At 44.1% G+C, this 21464-nt stretch overlaps 2 protein-coding genes across 2 annotated transcripts; one reads left to right on the top strand and one right to left on the bottom strand.

Moving 5' to 3' along the window:
* Positions 1-3757: 3757 nt before the first annotated feature.
* Positions 3758-14511, bottom strand: LOC102303655 (olfactory receptor 4S2-like; the record flags this gene model as incomplete). The annotated part of the gene is made up of 2 exons (XM_042223950.1): positions 13708-14511; positions 3758-3790 (listed from the first exon to the last, which is right to left on the bottom strand). Coding segments are annotated over exons 1-2 (837 nt in total), but the record flags the coding sequence as incomplete, so codon positions are not given.
* Positions 14512-19501: 4990 nt separating this feature from the next.
* On the top strand, positions 19502-20455 carry LOC102303348 (olfactory receptor 52K1-like). Its single transcript, XM_005929430.1, has one exon. The coding sequence runs from the start codon at positions 19502-19504 to the stop codon at positions 20453-20455; it is 954 nt and encodes a 317-aa protein (XP_005929492.1).
* Positions 20456-21464: the final 1009 nt, after the last annotated feature.

The raw sequence follows: 21464 nt of genomic DNA, 5'->3' as shown, positions 1-21464 counted from the left end.
CGGCGGCGGCGTTCGGGAGGTCGTCCATAGTGGCGATGATGCCCAACAAGCGGCCTGGCAGATGACCGCCGATGTCGAGGCGGCATTTTGGGACCCAAAGGCTGCGTGCCCCGCAGCACCAGGCAAGGCAGAGGCTGAAGCGGAGGCTGGACCAGACGTGGCTAAAGCTGGACCAGGCGAAGGTGAAGCTGACTCGGAGGCTGGACCAGGCGGGGATGAAGCCGGAGCTGGACCCGGCGAGTATGAAGCCGGAGCTGGACCCGGCAATGATGAAGCCGGAGCTGGAGCCGGCGACGGCGTGGGTGAAGCTGGACCAGGCGACGGCGAAGCTGAGGCTGAGGCTGCAGCTGGCGAGGATGAAGAGGCTGCAGCTGGCGGCTGGACGGGCTCCTCGGGCCCTCCAGCTGACGAGGCAGGAAGCTGGCTAGGTTCTCCTGAACCTCCAGCTGACGAGTCTTGGGGCTGGACGGGCTCCTCGGGCCCTCCAGCTGACGAGGCAGGAGGCCGGACGGTCCCTCGAACCCTCCAGCGGAGACAGTCATTGAACCAGTGGGCACAGGGGCCCCAGGAACACACAGGACAGAACCAGCAGGTGCGGGGACCTCTGGCAGGCGCAGGACAGAACCAGCAGGAACACGGGCCTCTAGCAGGAACAGATCGGAACCAGCAGGCGCACGGGCCTCTGGCAGGGACAGATCAGAACCTGCAGGCACGGTGGCCTCTGGCAAACACAAAGCAGACTGCAGCTGCACCGAGCATTGACTCAGCTCAGGCAGCGACAGCCGGGTGCAGTCCTCAGCTGGCTTCTTAACCTCCAGGGGTCCAAAGTCTGCTGGGGGCTAAAACCCAGCCTCTGGGGAGGCCCTGGAGTGCATCTCAGTCTCAGAACTGGCCAGCTCTTGAGGAATGTTTTCAATATTGTGTGGTTTGTCTCTCTGCTTAGAATAAGAAGTTTTTGAACTGTCCTGTATGGGTTGAACTGTCATGGCTTGCTGTACCGGAGGAGTTGGTGAAGATGATGGCTGAATAGGTGGCTGAGCTGATAATAGGCTGATGAGTCTTCTACCAACTGAGCTATTGACTGGGCTATGGATTGTAACATAGTGTCTAATAAGTCTGGCTGTGACTGTAACTGGGCTATGGGTAGTGAGGCTGAATGTGATGGAGGTGACGACTGAGCGGCTAACTGAGCTTCTGGCTGGGAAGCTAACTGGCTTCAGGCCGGGCGGCTAACTGGGCTTCAGGCCGGGCGGCTAACTGAGCTGAGCTTCAGGCCGGGCGGCTAACTGGGCTTCAGGCCGGGCGGCTAACTGGGCTTCAGGCCGGGCGGCTATGGTCTCAGGAAACACATTCTTGTAAATGACAGTTGCAGGCGAGCCAGGGAAAACACCATTATCCTCACTTGCTGCACAGAAAACGGCCCCAGAATAAACAGTCCTTAAATTGGAAAGCTCGTGATTATTGTATCTGTTACTCACCACAGCCAGCAACTCAGACGTCTCGGGGTCCAGCTGTGGCGATGGGCGTCGGCGGCGTGATCACCGTTTCCCTTTTAATGACAGCTCAGATCGGCCGGGCAATTCCACATCCGGCGGGCCGTGCAAAACCTTCACCACCGGGTTGGGTTGGGAAGCGGTAGCGGCTGGAGGGTGGAGGTGAAGTTCGTTAAGAATGAAGTCTTGTGCGAGTGGGTGAAGAGAGTCCAGTAGCCAAGGGTGAGCAGAGATTAACTGCTGTAGCCTGGCTTCTACAGCGCGGTGTAATTCCTCTCCCTCACGTTCAAGCCACAGATTGACCAATCGTGAGACAGAGTCGATTAATTCCTCCCGAAACACCTGGGAGGGTGCGGATGCTGCTAGGTCCATGTTTAGTCGGCTCATACTGTCACGGCTGGCGGGGTGAGCCGTGTGGTGTTGGAGGAAAAGGAGGACCCAAAATGCAGGCAGCCGACTGATGATATGAGTGAGGGTTTATTTACAGGTGACAGTGGCAGAAACAGACAACGAAGCATGAGAAAACAACTGAAGAAACCTAAACTGGGAGAACTAAATGACAAACCTGAGAGCATACAAAAGGGGTGCGGGGCAGAGAGACGCAGAGACAGGAACGAAACACCATAGAACGCAGACGAGCCGACAACGAACACAGACCGACACCCACTAAATATACACACACAAGGTAATCGGGTAATCACACACAGGAGGGAAGAACAGCTGAACCCAATACACATGATGAGCGGAGGAGACAAGCTGAACACAATGACCGACAGACAAAGACCTTCAGAATAAAACAGGAAATCTAGAACCCGAACCAGACACAAGAGGGGAGGACACAGAATAACTAGAATAGAGGAAAATAATCACAAAACACAAAACGCTGGGTCAACGACCCAGGACCATGACATTTAGGGTCCGGCAAGTCTTCTCTGCAATGTTCTGGTGAAGAATATCCAAGATAACTCTGTAGTCTGTATGACTGGGTTGAAGCTGGAAGCTGGAGTAGAGCGTGAGAGTTCAGCGCTGGTTGTGAGTTCTCTTGACCCTGTCGTGATTCCCCATATTGTTTTTCTGACACGCGAGATGACCACATTTCCCCGCTTACCTCCTCTGCTATTGCTGCTTCAAATACATTGGCTTCAGCGAGCGCAGCTTCTGCTTCCTTTTCTTCTTTTAGTGCTTCTAATGTAGCACTTAACTCTGCTTGCCTCATTTTCACCTCAATCTCCCGTCGTGTAAACTCTGCTCTGGCGCGTGCTGCTTCGGCCTTTGCCCGTGCTTCGACTGCTGCTTTGGCGAGTGAGCTGCGGGATCTGGATGTTGATCCAGAGCAGGTGGACCGTACCTCCAGCTGCTCCTCCTCTGCTGACAGCATAGTGGCGTCTGGGTCAGATGTCTGGAAGACTGCCTCCTGAAGTAGCCGTTTCGCCAGTCTTTTTACTATTCTGCCCTCGCACTTAACTAGGCAGACAGACAACCATCATCCCATGTAGAAAAACCACACCGTTGTTCCTTTCTGGTGGATTTATTTGATTGGATGCATAGCATGGCTTTGTTGAAATACATGAATGGATGAATGGTAAAACTGTAAACAAACACAAAATATCCCATGTGAGCTAATATAAGCAAACATTCTTACAATTAGAAGATGCTATGACCTGTTACTATGCAAAGCAAAGCAGAACGAAACAAGCTAACAAGCTAACGTTAGCGGTTAGCTAGCGCTAATTAGCGTCTAGGCTAATGACTAATAAAGCACATCATTGAGTGAATTTATTTTCTCAAAATATCACAAACAACACACGGCAGTTAGTGCTGAACATTCACTGGTAAAACACAACATTACTGCCAACTGCCAACTACTGTTAGCATGTGTTAACATGGGTCAGATGACAGGAGGCAGAGTTCAGGAGTGTGACAGCTGTGGGGAAGAAGCTGTTCCGGTACCTGGTGGTCTTAGTCCGGAGGCTCCTGTAGCGCCTCCCAGAGGGCAGGAGGGTGAAGAGTCCATGTGATGGGTGACTGGGGTCTTTGATGATTTTCCCAGCCCTTTTCAGACACCGCTTCCTGTAGATGTCTTTTATGGCAGGAAGTGGTGCTCCGGCGATGCGCTGGGCAGTTTTCACGACCCTCTGCAACGCCTTCCGGTCCGAGGCAGAGCAGTTCCCGTACCAGACTGTTATACAGTTGGTCAGGATGCTCTCGATGGTGCAGCGATAGAAGTTCACCAGGATGTCTGAGGACAGGTGGTTCTTCCTCAGAGTCCTCAAGAAGAAGAGGCGCTGGTGAGCCTTCTTGACCAGCTTGGAGCAGTTGGTCGTCCAGATGAGATCCTCGGAGATGTGGACTCCCAGGAACTTGAAGCTGCTCACACGCTCCACAGCCGTCCCCTTAATGTGGATGGGTGGATGTGGGTCAGCATTCCTCCTGTAGTCCACGATGAGCTCCTTGGTCTTCTCGGTGTTAAGCAGCAGGTTGTTTGTGTCGCACCACTCAGCCAGACGATCCACCTCCTCCCTGTAGGCGGCCTCATCGTTGTCACTGATGAGGCCAATCACCGTGGTGTCATCTGCAAACTTAATGATGGTGTTGGAACCATCAGCAGGTCTGCAGTCGTGGGTGAAGAGGGAGTAGAGGAAAGGGCTCATCACACAGCCTTGTGGTACACCGGTGTTCATTGTGATTGTAGATGAGCAGCGGTTATCCAGCCGGACATGTTGGGGGCGGTTGGTCAGGAAGTCCAGTAACCATTTGCAGATGAGGGAACTGATGCCCAGGTCTGTCAGTTTCCTGATGAGTTGTGAGGGGTGGATTGTATTGAATGCTGAACTGAAGTCTATAAACAGCATTCTGGCGTAGGTGTTGTTGTTGTCCAGGTGTGAGAGGACAGAGTGCAGTGCGATGGAGACTGCATCCTCTGTGCTCCTGTTCTGGCGGTATGCGAATTGGTGGGGGTCCAGGGTGGGGGGGAGAAAGGATTTGAAGTGTGCTAGTAGGGCTGCCACAAACGATTATTTTGATAGTCGACTAGTCACCGATTATTTTTGCGATTAGTCGACTAATCAGATCATCATCCATTGGACGTACAACGTACAGCTTATTGCACCAGCAGCATCTGCTCTTATATAACTATCATTAGCTTACAGCTTTAAGTGTTTATGTGCTAACTAAAATAAAGACAAGATGATAGTTTATTAAATTTTAATGAAGTTTGCAGATTGTTTCGGTGAAGTTTAATAAACTCCTTGCTATCTAAAATATAACAGGACACCGGAGTAAATTCTCCAGCATCTCACACTTCTGATAATCAGCTGTCTGCTTGACGTTTATTCAGCTGTGTAAAAACTATAACTTTAATCTCAGCCAAACCGATTTACTCAGGAACAAATAAAATACTGAAAAAAACAAACACTAACATTTTTAAGTTATCTAAGTGACTTATATATGTTTAACCTGAGTAGCGAAAGACGGCGGTGGGTTTGAAAACGATTTGCCGGGAGTCCGGTGTTCTCACGGCTAGTGACCTAGCCCCCGGCTAGCTATCGAGCTAGTGGGTAACAGACGTCTCCGAAAACGTCGGAGCGCTTTTGAAAATATGCGGTGTCCTGATAAACTGAGCAGATATTTGAGGTTTACACAGCTACATTCTCGCCTGAAAATATGTTAAACGTTTATTTTGTGACCCAGAAAGAATAATAAGAGTAATATTAAAACTAACTAGCTACCGCCATTGTTGGAAGCTGCGCTATGAATTCTGGGACACAGCTTCTTCTTCTTCGGGGTTTAACGGCAGCTGGCATCCTTGTACATGCAGTGCTGCCATCTTCTGTTTCAGTCCATTATTACACTCCTAAATCCTGCTACTTATTCCTGCGTCTTTTGGGATCTTACAAAGCTTCAAACGACGCGTCGACTATTAAATCAGTCGTCGACAATTTTGATAGTTGATGTAATCGTGACTAGTCGACTAATCGTGGCAGCCCTATGTGCTAGGACCAGCTGCTCTAAGCACTTAGTGATGATGGGGGTGAGTGCTACTGGGTGGTAGTTGTTGAGGCTTGATGGGTTGGAGTTTTGGGGTATCGGGACGATGGAGGAGGATTTGAAGCAGGCCGGTACCACAGCGTGGGCCAAGGACAGATTGAATATGTCTGTGAGCACTCCTGCAAGCTCCCCAGAACACGCTCTGAGAACACGCCCGCCCCCCCCCCCCCCACACACACAGACACACACCCCTCTCTACAGGCAGCTTTATAAGAAGCTGCCTGTAGAGTTTAAGCTCACTTGGGACAGGAGCCAAAGCACAGCAGGCTAATGATCAAAACCACACATCACAAATCTTTTGTGACTTATTTCTGAACTAACCTTTATTTACTTTTTAAGTTGCCTGAAAATGAAACTCTTCAGTGTTATTACACTCACTTATCTTCCTTTGTAGTTGATATTTAGGTTGCATGATGGCCCATTTCACTCCAACTTTAAACATATTTAATTTTTCACTTCTATAACAAAAGATAGTTTAATAAGTTTTTTAGATGAACCAGTCAATTGTTCTAAATCCAAAGAACAATCATGATAAACACCACACAGGTCTCCTTTTTCACCCTTACTGGCTATTTTGACACAGGACATGTAACTAACTTGTGCTTCTTTGTTATTCTTGCTTTATATATTTTCATTGTAGGTTCCAATGTCCTGCTGATTGTGGTTATCTGTGTGAACAGAAGCTTACATGAACCTATGTACATGTTTCTGTGCAGCCTGTTTGTGAATGAGCTGTATGGTAGTACAGGGCTGTTTCCACTCCTCCTGGTTCAGATCCTCTCTGATGTTCACACTGTTTCTACCGGTATCTGTTTCCTGCAGGTTTTCTGTGTTCATATATATGGGGCTGTAGAATATTTAAATTTAGCCATCATGTCTTATGACAGGTACCTTGCTATCTGCTGTCCTCTGCAATACAACACACATATGACATCAAAAAAAATCGCCATACTTATAGCTGCAACGTGGTTCTATCCTTGTTTTGCAATGGCTCCCTTATTATATTTGACCTCACGTTTGCAGCTGTGTGGAAACACAATTTATAAAGTATACTGTGACACACACTCTGTTGTGAAGTTGGCATGTTCAGACACCACGGTGATCAACTTGTATGGCCTCCTTGCTACTTTTAGCATGATCTTTGGTGCTTTGCTTTTCATTCTTTACACCTACATGAAGATTCTGCTGGTTTGTTTTTCTGGTTCTGATCAGACGAGACAGAAGGCTATCAGTACCTGCACGCCTCACCTGGCTTCCATATTGAACTTTTCCTTTGGAGCCAGCTTTGAAATTTTACAGAGCAGATTTAATATGAAAAATGTGCCAAACATGCTGCGCATATTTTTATCATTATATTTTCTTACATGCCAGCCGCTCTTCAATCCTGTGATGTACGGCCTGAAAATGACCAAAATCCGCAACATCTGTAAAAGTCTGATAACAAACATAAAATAGTTGTGTGTACTTTGTCATCCCAGTTTACCCATTAATGTACATTTAGTACGTAATGCATGTTCCATGTCTGTACTTTAGTATACGAGACAGCATTGCAATCAGTATTTTACATGTCCTGATCATTTTTAGCACACTGAATGAAGTTAGATCTTCACGGCAATCTTTGAGAAAATGTATCGTATTATGAAAAATCTGATTTCTGAGTAACTTGGACATAGCATTACTCCACAGGATTTAAATGTGCAAATGTATCTTTGAAGAGTTTGAACTTTAAGCCACAGTCAGTGGAAATTCAAAAAGAGGAAATTCAAGGCTATCATTATCCTCATAGGAGAGACTTAGCAACAAACTCTAAAATACAAACATAAAGTAAATTGCTGTTTGCTCATCATGTTTTGACTGACAATTAGTAGTAAACATGCGAGGCGTTAGTTGCCTAAGTAACCTTATCATTTGTTTATCAACTTTATCATGGCCTAACCAGCAGTATCCTTTACTCCCACTGGTAGCTACTTTAAACACTCAACTCACAGCTGCATTTAACTCAGTCTGTGGTTACATCATTGCTAGTCTCATCCTGAATGTTCACTCCTTAATCTCTCAACATCCACTAGTGTCACTCTTAACTGTCTGCTTAATAGGGAAAGTTTACAAAAGTAGATGATATTACATTTTCAAATGTGAGAAGATTTTGTATTGGGGTGTTTAAAAAATGGTAATCAAATTCTCAGAAGGGTTTCCAGTCACCTGGTGGATGTAAAGACGAACCTTGAGTAATTCCTAAGAAGATAAGGCCTCCCTCTTGCCCACTGTTCATAGATCCAGCTTTAAGAGAGATCTGAACAGCACTGGTGTCCATGGCAGTGCTGTATGGAGAAAGCAATGTCTCTGGACAAAGAACACTGTCTGCCCTCTGTCCATCTGCAGTGTGCTAAAGATTATGTGCAGGAGCTATTGTGAGAATGTTTAATAGATGGATGAGCTCACTTACAGATAATAATATATATTATATTATTATTATTCTATCATATAATATCACATCATCTTCCCCAATAAATGTCTAAGTGTGCATGCTTTCATTCAGTTCTGTTTTTGTCTATTTCAAGACTGGTGGAAATGTCAGAACTCGCTTATGATAGAAAGAACATAGAAAGAGGTGCTTGTGTGAATAGGTGTTCATGACTGAATGAGGCAAGTTGTGTAAAACCCTTTGTGGGCTTAGTTAGAGTACAAAGGGGCTGTATAAGAGGCAGTACATTTACCATTTGAAAATCAAAGAGTATTTTTGGTCATACATGTAAAAAAAATACAGAAAGTCTTACAGGACTCTTTTTTTTTTTTAATTGCAGTTAAGCAACTTGCTTTGATATTGCCTAGAGAAAGAAAACTCCTTTGTAAAGCATGATTTTGTCACACACTGTGGAGGAATAAGCTAATTCTTGTAAAAACTCTTCAAAAAAAACTGTGAGTGCAAAGGATTAATGCACAAGAAGATGACTGTAAGGGAAGAGCACCTGAAAGGCTTAATCTGGGACATGTGGACTGTAGGACGAATTTCAGAGACGCAGTCAGTTTGAGACTAAACGCTGTAGGACTAAGCACTGATGTTTCATATGAGCCGGAGGGCTAATTTCCTAGAAAATAGATTTAAAGTGATAACCTTTGCAGACATCCAGACCTTCTGACACTGTGTGTACCATTCAATTCAATTTCAATTCAATTTTATTTATATAGCGCCAAATCACAACATAAGTCGCCTCAAGGCGCTTCATAGATACAGAGAAAAACCCAACAATCATATGACCAGGGTTGGGAAGGTTACTTTTAAAATGTATTCCATTACAGATTACAGATTACATGCCCCAAAATGTATTCTGTAACGTATTCCGTTACGTTACTCAATGACAGCAACGTATTCTGAATACTTTGGATTACTTAATATATTATCATGCTTTTTACAACAACGTGAATGTACTATTGCTGTGTGATTTATTACTATTACTGAAGGTCCGCGACTCCGAACTGTAGTAAAGGGACCTCTGACTAATACGGCGGGGTCCCTGTCGGCTCGTAGCCGAAAAATAGCTTTACTTTGTTGTGTGGGTCAACTTTTCTTGCGAGAGACAGAGAGAGGCGTTGAAAGGCTGCTCCAACGGAACTTATTGTTTTCGGAGGAAAACACGAACACGGTGTACAGTCGAGTCTTAATAGCTTACTTACAACTGGGCTCGTCAGGCTCTCTTCTTGGCTGCAGTGGTTATTATTATATTTACATGCTTCCAGCTCCCGTTTTTCCTCGATGACAACTCGTACCTTTCCACTCCCCTTTTTCTCCCTCCTCGCTCACAGACCATAACGTGTATGGCAGTCCATTCTCCCTGCAGCACGGACTACACTGCCCATGATGCTACATTCTTTAGAGCTATGCTTGTAGCATTCTGCCTGTTAGCTTAGCACAACAACAACAACAACGAAAAGGCGCTCTCTCACCCAGGAAACACACAGTCGCAGAGAGAGAGAGAGCGTCGCCCTGTAACCATGGCAACCGTAACGCTGCCGCCTGGAACAACAGAACGTAGCTGTCAAACAAAACCCAAACAGTCCTGACCCGCGACAAAATGAAACAGGAAAGTACCGCAGTGTAATCCATTTATTTCAACAAAGTAACTGTATTCTGAATACCACCTTTTTAAACGGTAACTGTAACGGAATACAGTTACTCATATTTTGTATTTTAAATACGTAACGGCGGTACATGTATTCTGTTACTCCCCAACACTGCATATGACCCCCTATGAGCAGCACTTTGGCGACAGTGGGAAGGAAAAACTCCCTTTTAACAGGAAGAAACCTCCGCAGAACCAGGCTCAGGGAGGGGCGGGGCCATCTGCTGTGATTGGTTGGGGTGAGAGAAGGAAGACAGGATAAAGACATGCTGTGGAAGAGAGACAGAGGTTAATAACAGATATGATTCAATGCAGAGAGGTCTGTTAATACATAGTGAGTGAGAAAGGTGACTGGAAAGGAAAAACTCAATGCATCATGGGAATCCCCGGCAGCCTACGTCTATTGCAGCATAACTAAGGGAGGATTCAGGGTCACCTCAGGGTGTACCATGAGGCCAGGGTCCCTCCGATCTGGCAGGTAATGGTTCTGCTGAGCCGTGCGTTGCCACAGTACCCTGGTGTAGGGCTGTGCGATATGACCAAAATCTCATATCCCGATATAAGACGTCTATCATCCCGATAACGATAAATCACAAAAATGTAACTATTTTCTGTAAAGTCTGTGAATCTCGGGCAGCTCGACTTGCGTGAAGTGTTTCCAGCTGCGCGTCATGTAGCTGGAGTCGAGTGTTTTAACCGATGCATGAAACGATACATTTTTAGACATAAGTTGTAACGGCGCCGTTTTCTTTGTGAGTATTTATTACACGGCGTGCTGCGGGGAAAAGCCTGTTCTAACGTTTGAGTCTAAGGTTTATTTTTTAGCACCTGGCGGCTCTTTTTTCTTCTCATCCGTAAATAATCTGCTCTTTCACGTGATTCAGTTTATTTTGAAAAGTCTCAACAGGATCTTGAGCTTTATTGTGAAAGGTTTATGTGGAACATAAACAAGCGGACACGTGATGGTGCTACCATCGTTGTTGCTAACCACAACGCATAAAAACAGGTGCTTGTGCGTCCGTAGTGGTTATATAAAATATAAGAGAAAGAGAGAACTTTAAGAAATTAATAATAATAACTACAGTGACCATCAAAACCATGAACAAATATTGCCGTAAACAGCTTATTTTGCGACACCACGAAACAAACGTTAGCGTGAAATGAAACGATAGACATTTTTATATCATCATCCGATTTAAATCGTTATATCGAGCAGCCCTACCCTGGTGCATTCCCATACTCAGTTAATCTTTTGTAGATGATGGATGGAGGGAAAGCCCAGGTCCTGCTCCACAGCTGGAAACATGAAGTCTGGTACTCGAGGGAGGCTTCAAAAAGACATAGTCTACCCTGGGCACGTGTGTTAGAAGGAGGATTATGGGATAGAGCACAGAGCTCAAACGAACCTTAGCGCCCAGCGTGCTACAGAAAGTCCTCCACACTTGAGACCCCAACTGGGGACCACGATCTGACACCATTTTTAAAGGGAGTTCATGGAGCACCAAAACATGTTCCACCATAAGATTAGCTGTCTTTGTAGCTGTGGGAATCTTTTGTAGGGCTAGGAAATCACCGGCCTTGAAAAACATGTCAACTATATCGAGAATTACTATCTTGCCATTTGAAGGAGGTAAACTGGTCACAAAGTCAAGTGTGACGTGAGACCAGGGCCTGCGTGGGACTGTGAGTGGCTGCGGGAGACCACAAGATGGTTGAGCTTGGCGCTTAATTTGGGCACAAGTGGTGCAGGCTGAAACATATTCTCTCACGCTGTCATGGTCCGTGGGAGTACATGGAGGGGGTTTCCTTCTGTGGCTGCTGAGCCATCCCTTTCAGTGCTTCAACTGAGCCTCGGCTGCGAGCAATCAGTGGGAGACCTACTTCAGCTGACTCAACCGGCTCCTCCTCGCCAGTTTGTTCTACTCTTCTCGGTGGTAAATGACGTTTCCCTTTGTGGTTTTCCTTGTGTGATTTATCTCTTGGAGTAATTCCTGTCTTCCCTTCATTCAGCGGACTTTCAACCCTGGCTTCACCTTACTGGGACAGTCCCTGTCTCCCAGCCTGCTCGCCCGCCTGCTCTCTAACCTCCACGCTTCAGCTTGAGAGCCTCCAGATGCTTTCCACGGACCTCTCTCCCCTCCCCTCAGTGATACTAACCCAGACTGGCACAGTAAAGCGAACTATTCTCCAGTTTCTAGTTATTAAGCTCTAGTTTTCTCTTCCGATTTTAACTACCTCTCCCTCTGTTACAGAATATTCCCTCGGCTCTCTGACCTCTTCCTCGTTCCTGCAACCAGCCTTTTTGGGCCCCCTCGTCACTTTAGACCACCTTTTTTAAATAAATGTCACTGTAAGCATTCCTCGCCCGTGTTTGTCTGCACTTTTGGGTCCACTTTCCTGGGCGAACCTGTTGGTTCATGACACACATCTTTATCCACTGAAGGCCACCAGAAATATTTTATTCAATGTCTTTCCTGTGTGGGCGGGGGGGTTATGAGCTCATGGCTGAACTGGTTAAACATGATTGTGTAGAAAGAGGTTCATCAGGAATGCTCAATTACTGAGCAAAGCTTATACTACTACTATTAAAACTTCATACTAAACTTTTCCTCATTTTTGAACATGTGGCTCAAATGCAGGGCTCTAGACCAACTGTTTGCCAACTTGTTTTTCAACCGCGTCACTTAAAACCGCAGTTTTACATGTGCACTTTTCTAGCGCAAAAAAGACGGAAACACAAAGTGCGGACCCGCCGACACATCAGAATCAGTGAGCTGTCGGCTTTCAGCCCCGACGGCGTGTCCGTGTACGGTCCGTCAGGTGAGAAAGCCGAGAAAGAGAACGCTGATTCTGAGGCGTCGGTCCGCTCTGTGTTTACGTCTTTGTGTGGAACCCGTTTACCTGCTCTTATTTGCTGTTTGGTGGTCGTTGAAATAGTTTTTGAGCTTTATCGCTTCATTCAAGCTACTCACCTCTCTCTATCCACCTGCACTTTCAACTGGACCACAGCCAATCAGAGAGGTCCCGCCCTTGACTATATCTGATTGGTTTAGACCACGATAGGGGCATAATGTGTGTCTGTGGTTGACCACACGGAGACTTTCAGAGTTGCGGAAACTTTTCCTTTTTTTTTTCTTTACTCAAACAGTTGGTCTCACCGGTGCGAACTAGGATGTTTTTTAGTCGCACCATTGAAAAATTGGTCTCACTCTAGAGCCCTGAAATGTCAAGGTTAGCGGGAAGAAAGGACCCAGGCATCGGTCTCTCATTGACTGGACACAGTACATTTTATTTACAGTGCCCCAAAAACAGTTCTAAATGTGAAAAAGTCCCAAAGACCCTGTTCTCTTCCCCAGATGCCAGTGGTAGTGCAGCTTTACTCATGAAAATCCAACGTTCTTTTTCTCCTCTGACTGTCCACTCCCATTCATTCCCATTCATTTCCTATTGCGATCACTTTTGACTGGGAACACCACAGGTGTAACAAAGTTGATTAAAACACTCAAAATTCACTGAAAGAGGTGCTGATCACTTTTATATGTTCAAGTGCATAGTGTGGAGGATGTCATAAGGCCTTGGGGCAATCAGATGTAAAACACAATATTTATGAGTGTTTTAAGTTGTAAATCGAACACGACAGGAAGGATTAAAGGAGAAAACGTACATTTTAATATAGGTTTAAAATATATTTTGATGAACTCAGGAGTCATTTTGTAAAAATATATCTTTTAAAAATGTGTCACCAGGACTGAAAAAAATGCTTTTAAATTTTGTTGACCCTATAAACAATTTAAAGTTATACACAGAAGTTTCATACAGCTTCACTTTAGTACAATAAATTCTGAGTTTGTATTAACAAAACTAAATCAGGTTGGAGTTCAGTATGAGTAAATATACTAATAGCACTTATAATAGTATATTATATACTATAATACACTATATACTTACACAGTTAGATAAAATGGTCCAATAACATAAAGAAAAATCTCAAAATGTATTAGTTCATACTAACAAATTATATGTGTTATAAGATTTTTACATGTTACACGGATTTTGGAGAGATTCAGTCCATACATTAAAGGGTTGAAGAGCGGTGGGCATGTCAGAAAGTAAAGTGATAGAAATATCCTCAACATATTTGGCGAACTGTTCATGTTAAATCTGCTCTGCAGTATTTCAAAGCAGGCTCCAAAGGAGAAGTTGAGCAGAGAAGCGAGGTGAGGCGTGCAGGTGCTGACGGCTTTCTGTCGAGTCTGTTTGGATCCAGAAAAACAGACTTTGAGGATCCGCGTGTAGGTGTACAGGATTACAATTAAAGGCCCAAAGACTGACAAGGCACTAACAGTGAGTCCATAGATGTTATTCAGTGTGGTGTCAGAGCAGGCCAGCTTCACGATGGAATGGTTGTCACAGTACACTTTGTTTATAATGTTTCCACACCGTTTTAAAGGAACGATCAAAGGCAGTGTCAGGAAATTCACAAGAAGTGGTGGTGACCATACCGCTACAATGAGTTTAGTAACTTTGTTAGATGTCATCAGTTCGTTGTATTGCAGAGGACAACAGATAGCAAGATACCTGTCATACGACATGACTGCTAAGTTTAAAAACTCTATACTTCCATAAGAGTAGACAGAGAAAACCTGCAGGAAGCAGAGAGGAGCAGAAACAGTGTGAACATCAGAGAGGATCTGAACCAGGAGGGACGGAAACAGCCCTGTACTACCATACAGCTCATTCACAAACAGGCTGCACAGAAACATGTACATAGGTTCATGTAAGCTTCTGTTCACACAGATAACCACAATCAGCAGGACATTAGATCCAAATATAAACACATACAGAGACATGACAATAATGAAATATAAGTACCTGAAAGTCCCACCGTCAAAGTAGGCACCAAGTATGAAATCTGGAAGGTGTGTGGAATTTTTCATGAGCCTTGTTTTCATTCAGTTACTATTGTTCACACGAAAAAACAGTTCTTTGCATTTTGGTGTTGACTTGACTGGAAGCTGTGAGGCAGTTCTTTCAAACTTGTGTTGGTTTTGCATGACGTAGAACTAAAATTTGAAGCCCAATTTGAAACAACAACCAGTCACAACTTACAACTCGAAGCCTGAAACGTTCAGTGAGTCTGAGTCAGCTTCAGCCTGCTGGAGCCGCTGAAACTCTGCTTAGGCTTCTTTAAAACGTTTAGAAGACGCCCACAGCAGTGTGACCTCATTATGAAAGGTCACACTGATTAATATTCATGTCTTATTATTGGCAGACAAACAAACAAATAAATGCTGAATGTTGCATGGTCGTCGTCCTACATTTTACTGTGCTTTCTTAAAAATATTTTTAGTGGTTCATAGTAGGACTGCAGTTATCGATTATTTTAGTAATTGATTGATTTAAAAAAAAATACAGGTCTTTCAAAATTAACTGCTCATTTGTCAAAAAGAAACAAAACAAACCATTTGGATTCACATGTCATTATTAGATTCAATTTTTTAAATAAAAGATTTTCTTAAATGCAAAAATATATAAATACTTTCAAGTAGGGTCAAATAAGATAAGATAAATGTGCAGCCTAGACTAAGGCATAACAAATGAATCTTTACTCTGTGTTCTTACATGTGTGCATGCTTGTTTAAATGTGTGCCTGAATAAATGAGTTTGAGTCTGTTCGTGTCCTTTAAAGGAGAATGTGATGGCTGCAATGAAGAAAAGCGAGTGTGTCAGCATTGTGAAGTTTGCCCTGTGCTTTGATGCTGAAAACAAATGTTATGATGATGTATACCTTCATTAACATTAACAATAATTCTGTTTCCAACCTAAAATCCCTCAGGTCAGTGACTCAGAGTTTTACTGGCCCGTGTACATTTTTAATGGCTTTATTAGATTTTGAAAAAAGCTTTAATTTTTATATTTTTAAATATTACCACAATTTAATTTAGATACTATTTAATAGAATTTCACCTTCAATCTAAAAAAAAATGTTATGAAAACCTTGAAAGAAATATGGTCTAGTACACCGCATGCCCCCCTTTAGGCTCCCCCTTGATGGCTTCCATGTAAAATTGGACAGCGTCCTTCAGGCTTCATTAGGCTGTGTAATTTAAACATGCATCGGACTAAGTTATCAATTCATTCATGTATTTTAATACTACGGAGCCCCGCAGGGGACTTGGGAGAAAAAAAAATTAAGACGGACTTTTGCGAGATCCCGAGTTTGTTTTCCGAGATCTCGCAAAACAAACTCGGGATCTCGCAAAACAAACTCAGGATCTCGCAAAACTTTTCCGAGATCTCGCAAAACAAACTCGGGATCTCGCAAAACAAACGGATCTCAAAACTTCTCAAACAACGGATCGAAATTCATCTGCAACACGATCAAACAAACTCGGATCTCGCAAAACATGGGTCTGCCTGAGATCTCGCAAAACAAACTCGGGATCTCGCAAAACTTTTCCGAGATCTCGCAAATAATCTACCGCAAAAGGAGATCTCGCAGAACAAACTCAGGATCTCGCAAAACAAACTAAGGGATCTCGCAAAACTTTTCCGAGATCTCGCAAAACAAACTCAGGGATCTCGCAAAACAAACTCAGGATCTCGCAAAACTTTTCCGAGATCTCGCAAAAAAAACTCGAGGATCTCGCAAAACTAAACTCAGATCTCGCAACAAACTCGGATCTCGCAGAACAAACTCAGGATCTCGCAAAACTCGAGGGATCTCGCAAAACTTTTCCGAGATCTCGCAAAACAAACTCGGATCTCGCAAAACAAACTCGGATCTCGCAAAACAAACTCGGGATCTCGCAAAACTTTTCGAGATCTCGCAAAACTAACGATCTCCAACTTTGGAGATCTCGCAAAACTATACTCGGGATCTCGCAAAACAAACTCGGTCTCGCAACGGGATCTCGCAAAACAAACTCGGGATCTCGCAAAACAAACTCGGGATCTCGCAAAACTTTTGTGAGATCTCGCAAAACAAACTCGGGATCTCGCAAAACTTTTGTGAGATCTCGCAAAACTAACTCGGGATCTCGCAAAAGTTGAATTCCAACAATGGCGGCAGCTACTTAGTTGTGATATTACTCTTTCTGGGTCACAAAATACACTTTTAAGATATTTTGAGGGGTGAATGTAGTTGTGTAAACGTCAGATACCTGCTCGGTTTACAAGACATCACATATTTGCAAAAGTGCTCTGACGTTTTTGGAGATCTGACACCCACTAGCTCGAAGCTAACGGGAGGTCGAGACCTACTACAGCCAGGAGGAACACCGCTCTCGCGGCACATCGTGCCTTGACCTCCCGGTCGACTTCGAGCTGGTGGCCTCCGAAGAATGCGGCTAAAACTTTTGCGAGATCTCGCAAAAGTCCGTCTTAATTTTTTTTTCTCCCATGTCCCCTGCGGGGCTCCCTATAATACAACTTCTGGAGCTTTGCTGCAGATTATTTGTAAAATGAACAGCAGTGGATGGAGCAGCTACAGAGTTCGCTTTTCTTCATGTCAGAGTTTGTTGATCAGGGGCTTTGTTGATGGACTCACACAAGCTTTTACCCAGTAAAGATTTGAATGGTGATCACAGGGACTGTGACTGTTTTCTTTCACTCAACCAGTAACAGCTCCGCCTCTTTACTCGTCATGGTGCATAAACAGACTCCGCCTCAACGTTAAACTGTGCCAGTGTCACCATCACTGCTGTTGTTGTGTAATCAGTCTTTTTGTTAAAAACTGGGGGGTGTGGGCTCAATATTGTCAGACTTTCTATTCACACACTGCTCCCGAATAAGTTTGTATTGCAGGTCTGTTTTAGTTGCAAATGTGGGTGAAATGCTGGTGTATGAGTCTCCATTTGAGCTGCTGCGTTTCCCCAGTTAGACATGTCTCCATGTCTCATTTGGTACTCTTGTCTCTGTGATTCATGTTCACTCTGTCTTCCCTGTGTGCTGTGTCTCCTTGTTTAGTTGGTTTCTCTGTGCCTATCTTGTATTTCCTGTTTTACTTTGAAGGTCTTGTGTCCTGGGTTTTCAGTTTTGCTTCCTCCTCACTTTGTTACATCAGATTAGTCCTAGCTGTGTTTCTCTCCTGCTTCCTATTCCCTCACTACTGAGTGGTAGAGGTGTGTATATAAGCCCTGTGTTTTCCTCTGTCCGTTGTAATTTTCCGAGTTTCCTAATTTTAGTTCCATGTTTCTAGTTTGGGTTAGCACTTTTATATTTGGCTCTTGCATGTGCAGCACTAAAGCTCTTTGAGTTTACTTTTCTGTTTATGAGCCTGCATTTGGGTCCTACATCATGCCTGCCACAGCACCAAACATGACAAGAGGACTCTCCATTTACATGAACAAATCGGAGTCTATTAGATAGATATGATGCAAACCACTGCCATTTTTCACCCTGCTGATATTCTCTGGGTCTGTCCAGATCCCCTCAGCAGACACGAAGTGACCCAAATACTGAACCTCCTTTCTCACAGGCTGGCACTTAGAAGGCTTTAACTTCACGCCATGTTCCCGAAGCCGATCGAACACCAGCTGCAGTCTTTCCAGATACTCATCAAAGGTTTTGGAGAATATGATGAGGTCATCAAGATAGATTAGAAGGTGGGTGAAGTTCATATCACCAAAGCAGCAGGTCATGAGTCTCTGAAAGGAGGAGGGAGCATTCTGTAGTCCAAAGGGCATATGATTTGCTTCAAACAGCCCCATAGGGGTGCTGGCCACACCAACTTAAAGACAGTCCTCCCCAGATTCCACCAACATGTCTCCTGCCACACCAGAGGAGACAAGACTTTAGACCATGTGTATTCCAACCTGGCTGGAGCCTACAAAGCCACACCCCCTATGAGCAGCACTTTGGCGACAGTGGGAAGGAAAAACTCCCTTTTAACAGGAAGAAACCTCCAGCAGAACCAGGCTCAGGGAGGGGCGGGGCCATCTGCTGTGATTGGTTGGGGTGAGAGAAGGAAGCCAGGATACAGACATGCTGTGGAAGAGAGACAGAGGTTAATAACAGGTATGATTCAATGCAGAGAGGTCTGTTAACACATAGTGAGTGAGAAAGGTGACTGGAAAGGAAAAACTCAATGCATCATGGGAATCCCCGGCAGCCTACGTCTATTGCAGCATAACTAAGGGAGGATTCAGGGTCACCTGGTCCAGCCCTCTCACGTCTCGTTATAGAAATGTTTCATGCCATTCATTTCTTATATTTCTTCTCTGGCAGGTATTTGCTGTTAAGCAGACAAGAAGTTATCTCACTGCACTGGCTGAGTTCATGTCTGCTTAAGGTTTGTCTCTCTTCGAGCTCAGCTCTCTTTTCACTATGGTGCTGACAATATTTCATGTTAAGAATTTGCTTAAAAATGTTTTGAATGCTGCTGTTTTCAGGTTGTTTTCAAGTAAAACCTAGCCATTGTGAAGTAGGCCTCCGTGCTTCCCCTCGAATATTTCTGTTTTCCCTGTCAGTGGACAAAGCTCAGCAAGAGGAAATGATTCACTGCTACCATGTCTTACACAATGTATGTTACAGAGCAGACAACTGGACCTGGACATCACTTAGCACATGGAGCAACACAACATAACTAATGATTCATCTTAACAACTTGAAGAGTTTCATACAGGATGTGTGTTGTAGTGTGGAGTATTAATAGATCATCACTGACATCATTTAATATCTCAGTGATGCTGTTTGCTCTTTAATGTTGTCTAAATACACTCAGTTCAGTTTTATTTGTATATCACCAAATGGAGGTTTAAGTAACCGGTGGAGGTTAAAGGTTTCTTTCTCTTTCTTTTCAGGCTGGTTGAACGGAAAACCTTTTAGGAAAGAGGGAGCATGGAGAACGTCTCTTTGCACACACATTTTACCCTGGATGGCTTTAGTGAACTCGGAGAGCTGAGGCCGTTCCTCTTCATCCCGTTCTCCTTCATGTTTGTTGTGTCACTGTTTGCTAACTCCCTGCTGGTGTACGTGATCGTTTCACAGAGAAGCCTCCACTCGCCGATGTACATCCTCATTGCCAGCATGGCGTGCATTGACCTCAGCCTCCCTGTATTCTTTGTTCCCCACATGCTGCTGAGCTTCCTGTTTGACTGGAGGGGGATCTCTCTCATCGGCTGCCTTGTTCAGATGCACTTAATCCACTTTTTTGGAACTTTTCAGTCCACTCTGCTGGTATGGATGGCTCTGGATCGCTACTTTGCCATCTGCACACCCCTTTACTACCACAATCACATGATCTTATCGAGATTCATTGCATTTTTAATACCACTTGTTGTCAGAAATGTTCTCATGATCACACTCCTTGTATGTCTGGCTGGAAAATTGCCATTCTGTTTGAGAAATGTGATAAACCACTGTTTCTGTGAGCACATGGCCTTGGTGGAGCTGGCCTGTGGAAGCACCACCATCAATAACCTCGTGGGTTTGATGGCCGTGTTTCTCATTCCTGTTCTTGACTTTGTCTTCATCACTGCCTCCTATGTGGTGATATTCAGCTCTGTGCTGAAGTCCAGCAGGTCAGGTGTAAAAGCACTTCACACCTGCATCACTCACATCATGGTCATCACAGTCAGCCTCATTCTGGCTCTGACTGCTTTCCTGTCATATCGGATCAGAAACGGCCTCCCTGCAGCCAGTCGAGTTTTCTTCAGCACCATGTACCTGCTTTTTCCAAGCTGTTTCAACCCAGTTGTCTACGGCATCAGGACCAATGAGATCCGACAGCACATCCTCAAGAGACTGACTTGCTGTCACATTTGCCAAATGGGCCCAGTTACTAACAAATGATTATCAAAAGGCCAACTCCCCAGCTGTCTCATGAAAACTTCAGGTTTTTATACGTCCTCATCAAGCAGGGCACTATTCGAGATGCTCTATTCTTAACCCTAAAATGAAAGGTGAAAGGTGTACTCCACTCCTATGACTAGGGATTATCACAAGATGCTAGTACATGTTGAATTTGATGTGTTCATATGTATTAGAGCATGCAAAAACTAAAACAGTGAAAGAGCTGTCTCCTTCTTCAAATCCATCTTGAAGAAGGCACATAGATCATGGTTGAAAAGCAAAGAAAGGAACACTAAAGAATCTGTTTCCTTGAAAAGTGTTTATTCATTCATTAGATCCAACAAGGAAGAGTTAGACTGAATGAATGCCCCTTTAGGTCAGCGGCATTCAATTAAAATTTAAGGAGGTCCAGATAACGAAAATTTCCACATGCATTATAATAATGTACCAGTGTCTGAATATACTCAACAACTGATGGTCAATTAAAATAAATAAAATACAATTCAGAATTATTTAATTTGTGTTTATTATTTAATTTCATAACCAGGAAGATAATATAATGAAAAATAATAATCAAATGTTCTTTTACGTTTCAAGTAAAACTATAAAAAGTTGCATTTCTTGCGAAAATGCAGCGTGACTGCCGTGTAGCAGAAATTATCTGCTGAAAACAGCTGAAGAAGCAGAAGTGTCTGCTTGAAAAGATGTGAAAGGGTACACTGAAGAGTGTCAAGAAAACAGAGGGAACGCGAGCAGGGAAGATTCACTGCACCAGGTGCAAGGTGAAGGATTCAGACCTGCGCCACCCAGTCTCAGTTATTTTATGGCTACAATATATTCTGCATCATTAATGATATAATCTATAGTATTGATACTGCATTAAGATGTTTATTAAAACCTGCTGACTTTACATTAACCTTTTTATTACAGGTACAGCTAAGACCATTGTATACACATGGCATTTTGTGCTCATTAAAGAGTTAAAGCTCAGTCATTAAAGGTCTCAAGC

This window comes from Haplochromis burtoni, unplaced genomic scaffold (genome assembly GCF_018398535.1).
Source record: "Haplochromis burtoni strain Fernald_Lab_line unplaced genomic scaffold, NCSU_Asbu1 Contig_123, whole genome shotgun sequence".
NCBI lineage: Eukaryota > Metazoa > Chordata > Actinopteri > Cichliformes > Cichlidae > Haplochromis > Haplochromis burtoni.
The sequence above is the reverse complement of the archived record's forward strand: the minus strand, read 5'-3'. Positions and strand labels throughout refer to the sequence as shown.